The sequence below is a fragment of the Prenolepis imparis genome, unplaced genomic scaffold, assembly GCF_030444845.1.
Source record: "Prenolepis imparis isolate NDT839.2.m4 unplaced genomic scaffold, iyPreImpa1.0 SCAF_9, whole genome shotgun sequence".
Classification (NCBI taxonomy): Eukaryota; Metazoa; Arthropoda; class Insecta; order Hymenoptera; family Formicidae; genus Prenolepis; species Prenolepis imparis.
The window spans coordinates 804532-811958 of NW_028141167.1; the positions used below are offsets into that span (position 1 = coordinate 804532).

At 31.9% G+C, this 7427-nt stretch overlaps 1 protein-coding gene across 1 annotated transcript; it reads right to left on the reverse strand.

The window, feature by feature from the left end:
• Positions 1–1488: 1488 nt before the first annotated feature.
• Positions 1489–4724, reverse strand: LOC145940933 (transmembrane protein 120 homolog). The gene is made up of 6 exons (XM_083046595.1): positions 4163–4724; positions 3465–3583; positions 3101–3259; positions 2918–3010; positions 2518–2735; positions 1489–2422 (listed from the first exon to the last, which is right to left on the reverse strand). The coding sequence occupies exons 1-6, from the start codon at positions 4241–4243 to the stop codon at positions 2016–2018; spliced, it is 1077 nt and encodes a 358-aa protein (XP_082902721.1). The 5' UTR covers positions 4244–4724; the 3' UTR covers positions 1489–2015.
• Between the last annotated feature and the right edge of the window lie 2703 nt (positions 4725–7427).

Here is a 7427-nt window from a genome sequence, read left to right on the forward strand (position 1 = left end):
ACATAAGAGAGAAATAGAGAAAAAGAAATGAGAGAAAATTGTATATGTATATACACATATATGTATATATTAAACTTTTGCTATCGATGTGTGTTATATAATTGCGCATATACTAAATTTTAATTATATACATTCGCAAAGTTTAACAAGGTACGTTTTCGCGCTTACGTGCGATGCGGATGGAAGAGAAGTGCGAAAAAAAAATTAATGCTTCAAAAAGAAGAATTAGCGACTCGGCGCGTAGCAGCTTTCAATTGACACTTTTTGTTTGTAAGATTTAAACGGCTCGATACGCTTTTTATTTACATATGAATAAATACATTTCAATAAATATACACACGTGAGAAATAAGACTAATAATAATTTTATGATACACATTCGATGCACTCTTTTTACACTACACTTTGTAAGAAATAATATCGAATCGCGATATCCAATATATCTCTGTATATTAGAAAAGTTGCGTAATTTACATGTGCGTGTACATACATACATAATTTGTTTCATAAAATATAGATCACACTTTAGTAGAATTTTGTGTGTGTGTGTGTGTATATATATATGTACATGCATATAGATGCATATAGATTTTTCGGTATATTATGCTTTAGGCTGGGTGTATACTATGAACTTTATATCGATTAAACTGTTCAATCGATGTTCGAGCAGTATCAATGATTTTTTATCGACTAAATAATTTAGACGAGAACTCGCGCATATTACAGTCGTCAGATAATCAATCAGCCGCACTCCAGGAATATGAATTTACATAAATATATAATATTTATGTATAATAATATAATATACATGTATGTGTTAATAGTATAATATATATATATTATATATTATATAAATATATGTTATGTAAATATAAATTATATAAATATGTCATATGAATATAAATATATATTATATAAATGTATGTCATATAAATATAAATACATATGATATATAAATATATTATATATTATATAAATAATATAATTTACATAAATTATATAAAGTGATTAATTTACATAACTTAAATTTACAGAATCGACGGTCGATTTTTTGTCAATACACGATCGATTGATTGTTAATCAACACTTTTGTCAAAATAAGTATATGCGCGCTCTTATAATAAAAGTTTTTTAATGATTGACTAAACTATGAATCGAAAACAAAAAGTCAATAGTATGCGCTCAGCCTTGTGGCCACGTTCTCAATCGAACTACGATATCGAATAAATATTATATCAATTCGATAAATGCGTGTATTCATAAAGTAATCCAAGCGAGAACCGTATGCAGAGTATCCCCAAATAATGAAGTCAAATTGTAATGATTCAGTTTCAGATTCTGATTTCAATTTTGGAGTCAGTTTCTCTTTGATGAAAATATCGAGAGATGTCAAATGAAAATAATTAGTCATCTAAAATAAGGCATTTTTTTTAAATAAGAAAGGATAAAAAATAAATTCAAAACTATATACTATGTAATTCATTTGAAACAAGTTTTAACAAGCTTTTTTATTCGAAACTTATTTACAGTGCAAAATACCATTAAAGAGCTAGTTATTCTGTGATTTTTTAGATCTTAGAAAAAAATATATCCGATATAAATTAAAATATATTCAAATTTGCCGAGAAATCTATTATTGAAACATGAATTGGACCAGTTTATATACTCCGGGATTTAACCAGAGAGTACAAAAGAGAGAGAATTCACGAGAATACTCTACAACGGATTTATATTCAAACCAAAGTCTATAAAAAAGTACACGGAATCGCGATTTTTTCGTTTGCAGTCAAAGTTACTTGCGTCGTTATTTGTATTTATTTGTATGTATGTAATTATAATTTACCTTTACAACAGCGCAACACGCAAAGAAGTGTTCATTACATTTTAATGCCAGCACCAACACCACCACTTTATAATATAAACTCTCATCCCTGCTGTTTATAATTTTTCTTCGTGTTACTTAGTTCAAGCTTTTTGTCAGCAGAGAAATCTTAAGTTCTCCTCAAATTCTTCTTCTCACTCACTCTTTTCGCTTTTGTCATCTTTATTGTGTATAGTTCTTTCCTTCCTACGATCAGACTTGGAAGCGAACAGATGATCCTTGACACGTTCTTTGACAAGCTTCTGCGGAATCACCATGATGGTAGTAGTAATATTGCCCAGGAATAGTACAAGGAACATGGCACTAAGTACCGATACATGCCACGTTGCCTCTGGATGATATGCCAATTTGTATAACGTGAACGCATTGTAAAGCTGAAACAGGTAGCCGACGAAAAGAAATGGTAGCAGAAAGGAAAGGCCGCGCCACATCCACGAATGAAATCCTTCGATAGTAATGTCCATATCACCCCTCTCACCCAGAGCTTTTAACCGATATAAAACGCCGCGTTGGTACCGAAACTGCAAGTACTGAACTATACCTAAAAAAAAAAGACATGTTATTAAATAAAAATTTAAGTGTTATAAGCAGTTGAGCGATTGTTTTTGTCTTGTTAAAAAGTTGTTCGACACTTACTGATGTATACGTTGAACCACATGAATTGGCTACGAAACACATACCACGGTCCCGTGTTTGGCCACACTAGTAGAACAGCGGATACTACAGTCGAGAGAAAATGATGAAATCGCCACCATCCTTTAATCCTCGATCCGTTCACCTTAAGTATACTTTCTCTTATTGTCAACGTGCAATAGTACCAAACGAGGAGAAACATAAAACTAAGTTCTAAAGTCCTAAAACATAATAAAAATTATAATAACAATATCATACATGAATAAATTTGATTTAATATATAAAGATGAATATGTATATTCTCTTTATATATACATATATATAATATACTTATATATTTTCTAGATAGAAAATATAAATTGATCATATAAATGTGAATTTATAACAGATATTTCATACATGCCTTATATTGGTAAACAGATTTATTACAGATAATGCGAATCCAATTACTGATAAAACTAGTTTAAATTTCTCATACTCGTCTTTGTACTTGAATCTGTAATGTAAATAAGTGTTATGAAACCAGTTTGAATGCAACATTAACATTTCAGGTTTGATTTTTAATAATGTATACTTGTCAACATACTTGTCGCTCTTATTTAGTATGGAGACATTAACATTGCCTAGAATAATTTGTAGATATGTGCCATTTGGCTTAGGTAATGTTTGTTCTATCTCGTACAGCTGTTGCTCTCTTCTTGCCATAGATTTTTGTATTTCCTCTTGCGTTTCTTTTGTATTCAATCTGAAAATAGAAAAATCACAGAGATTATCGTATATTCTTTAATTTCTTTAACTTCAGCAATAATATCAGATACTTAAGTATTTCCAAGTATAAATATAATAAGTAAAAAAATTTTTTTTAGACTTACATTCGAATAGAAATATCTAAACCTTCTTAAAATTTATCAAGTCTTTTCTCTTGTATCCAATATTGTGCTTAAACTTACCGCTTCAACATCTTGCGTATTATGCCCATCCGGTATTTCTGATGCGAGATACCCTTAACACATTTTGCTTGCAGCTCACCAATCTCATCTAATTTTGCAAGATATTCTCTATTTAGTGCCTGTCGAACAGATAAAAGTCTCTTTAAAAATAACCAGATTTTTATTTGATCCTTCTAATTGATTATTCTTGATTATCAAAAGTGATAATTACAGATTCATGATACATAATTGTTCTCAAATAATCATTCATATTTTTTCATACATTTATATCATTATACATATTTTATCTTACATTTACATTTTGCATTTTATTATTATTTCTCTTTATATTATCTAGTTATACTGAATAATAATAATAGCATTATTAATTGCAAGAATAATTACTATAATTGATAGCTGTCGGAATAATCTTTAATACAGTCTTTATTAAAATATTGTAGCGTAATTTTTGTTAATCAGAATAGTAATTAATGCGAAAAAAAATAGTCGGAAATGTGAAATATAATAAAATGTGGAAAAATATATACATAATCGTTTGTATATGTATATATAATATCGATTTATCAATTGTCATGCGAATGTCGCGAGATCGCCGAAATCTCTCTCCGATCTTTCTTCACCGGCCAACATCTGTGCGAGAAGACCTGCGACATAACCTAACCTCGCGGATCGTGCAAAATCCGCGATGATGCTCTCACCTCGAGTTCCTTGTAGTCCTGCGCCAGATCGTCCCATTCCTTGGTCAATCCCGGTTCACAAATCTCGGCGTCGAGGTCCATCTCGTTGGAGAAAACACGAAGACGACGTGCTCGAGGTCAGGGGTCAGGGTATAGGCGATCGTTCGACTTCTTCTCGTTGATGCTTCCTCACGCTTTCTGCGCTCGCGGTGAAAAAAAAAGAACGAAAGAGAGGGGGGGAGGGAGAGAGAGAGAGAGAGAGAGAGAGAGAGAGAGAGAGAGAGAGAGAGAGAGAGAGAGAGAGAGAGAGAGAGAATCAAACGTTTCAAAGTTGAAAAATGCAATGAAAGATTTATAGGAAAGACGGCGCAGTTAAGGTAAAGCGATTCCAGGTGCACACGTCATCCTCGTTCACCTTCGAACGGCGAAATGTTGAGACCGGAAGCGGGAGAAGGAGTGAGCAAAGGACAACAGCCGGTGCGCCGGATAGAATTAATGACATCAGCTGCTGCTGATAACGCTGATAATGAGTAAGAACGGCGCTACAAAGGTCAATTAAGGTGTTCCCTGATAGACGCGCCAAGATTTATTTGGATTATTAAAGTTTAACGGTCGAGCGCTGATCGATACTCTATCCAGGATATCGATATCTTATGCTTGGTAGCCAGAGAAAAAGAGAGAGAGAGAAAGAGAGAGAGAGAGAGAGAGAGAGAGAGAGAGAGAGAGAGAGAGAGAGAGAGAGAGAGAGAGAGAGAGAGAGAGAGAGAGAGAGGAGGATCGAACTTTGCGCGCGTATAAAAGACTTCTGCTAGAGAATCATCATTGAAACGCATAAAAATTTAATGAAGTAGTAACTAAAAAGCAAGTATTACTGATATAAAATGAATTAAATTTAATATATAAAATAAAAATTGATATATTGTTGATAAAACATATTCGTCATTTTTATATCTGTATTTTCTACATTATTTTTTATTACACATTTTCTTTTTTATTCGATCGATACTTGATTTTATATAATACTCACTAAACTTTAAATGTCGAAAGTATGTAAGAGTGTAATTAAAAAAAAAAAAAAATAAATAATGTTTGAGATCCTGCATTAGAGAAAAACTAATCGAAAGATAAAAGCTTTAATTCAAACTTATATAATATATACTGATAAAAAGATATAGCAATTACTTCGTGTAACAATAATTTAATTTAATTATCAAGTTAAAACATATAAATTTTCATCTTTTTTCTTATTTTATAGAAATGAAAAGAAAAAGAAAAGAAACAAGAGAGTATCTTATTCTTCAAGATCCAAAAATATCTCTTTTATATTACCAAAATACCTAATAATAAGATATATAAATGTATGTTTTTACCAATATGCAAAATTTCAAATTCTTCAGTCAGAAACATTGAGTAAAGGCGCAATATAAAACTTCTGAAATTTACATAGCCGTGATTTATTTTGTATAAATTTAGCATATTTTGAGATAGAGAAGTGATTTTTGTCTCTCCCCCATTTCTCTCTCTCTCTCTCTTTGTGTTTTCGACATTTCAACTATTTGACATTCAAATATTCTTTTGCATTATTTATAGGCGCGTTGTTTTAAAATTTATTGAGGACAATTTTTTTTTTGTTCCGATATATATCCAAGTACGAGTAAATTGTGAAGCTCGAAACTTTTAGAATAGAACGAATTTCTCTCATCTTTAAGATTCTTTCATTTAAAGATAAAAAAAAATTCAAGTAATGCCAAGAGTTTTATTTATTAAGAAAAATTGCGGTAAAGTTATTATTTCTTAAAAAGTTGAACAAATATCAATGATATAAAAATTAAATTAAACGTCTGAGAGTATAATTAATCTAATAGTCATACAGAAAATCGAGAAAGAGATTCGATCGCATACCTCTGATCAAGATGAGAGGGATGAACGGCGATTCTATATATAGATAACAACATACAGCGGCGATCTCCCGTTGCGAGTCTGAGCGACTCCGTTGTAAAGGAAGGCAGAGATGATCGCGATCGGTTCAGTTCTAGCTTCGCTCCGTTTCCGGTCGGCCCTGTGTTTCCGGTTTACCACCACGACCGGATATCAGGAAGCCGAACGCGGCAGTAAGCATCGGGATACTCGCCAGACGAGTCCGACTCTCTGTAGAATGGCTTGATAGATTGAGAGAAGCATGCAGACAATTCGAGCTTCGGACACAACCGGGTACAAAACTGAAGGACGGTGTATATTCCTGAAAAAAGAAAACATAATAAGCACATATCGAGTACAATCAAAGGATAATAATATATTTAAAAAAAAAAAACATAAGCAAGTGTTAGTTTTTAAAATGTTCTACGATGAATAAGAGAGATTATAATTCGATAATATAGTGATTGTAATAATGATACGAGAAGAAGCGCCGATTAGAATCAGAATATAATTGTGTGGTGCATACTTATATAAACATTTTATTATTAAAAACTTAAACAGTGAAATGTGTGGTGCAAGATGTGTCAATTGTTTCAGTGTGGCAAATTAAAAGTTTAATAAATTAGTACATTTAATCTCCATACTTATAGTTTATCGCTAAAATGTGAGGATTTATTTAATTATAAATAATTAGATAAATTGACATAAGTAATTTTTGTTAAAATTTTGAACCACTTTACGAGTGCAAATTAAAATTACTAATTAAAAGTAAAAAAATGTACTAAAAAATTGTATAAATTAAATTCACATACACATGTTTGAGAAACACTGGACCGAAGGATAGGATCTTATCGTTGATGGTGTGCTTTCGAGATCTGAAGGGTCGTTCGACGCAACCGCTTGCTCGTTAGGACGTTTCGGCTTATCGATATTTCTTCTTTTTCTAAAAATAAAATGTATCTTCTAAAAACCAGTTAACAAGTTAAACGAGAAATGATAACGAGCGAGTTTATATATATCTTACCTTTAATGAAACTGAAAATGAGATTATTCGTAGCATTAATTATACGAGATATTTCATAATACTATATATACGTTGCTTATGGAATAGCAGAGGAAGATTTTGTATCGGCAGCATCATTTTGCAGCCGGGTATATCGTGCTCGCTGATGAAGAACGCTCATCGTCGACGAGAGATAAAACTTGTCAATTCGTCTCGCCGAATGCTTGCATATATGATACGCACTTTATTTCTGCTATCGTCCTGTTGTCTTAATCGCGCCTTTTATCTCCCGACGATGCAGTGCTTTCTCAGTGCGTGAAGAAACGCATAACGCATCGCGTTATGTTAATATATAATATAACGTAA

What these genes read in the sequence shown, in the direction of transcription:
- LOC145940933 (XM_083046595.1), bottom strand. Translation starts at nt 4,243, where the DNA reads ATGGACCTCGACGCCGAGATTTGTGAACCGGGATTGACCAAGGAATGG. An exon ending in AGGACTACAAGGAACTCGAG is followed by an intron (nt 3,584 to 4,162) that starts GTGAGAGCATCA and finishes TCTGTTCGACAG; the next exon opens with GCACTAAATAGAGAATATCT. An exon ending in AATCTGTTTACCAATATAAG is followed by an intron (nt 2,736 to 2,917) that starts GCATGTATGAAA and finishes ATTATGTTTTAG; the next exon opens with GACTTTAGAACTTAGTTTTA.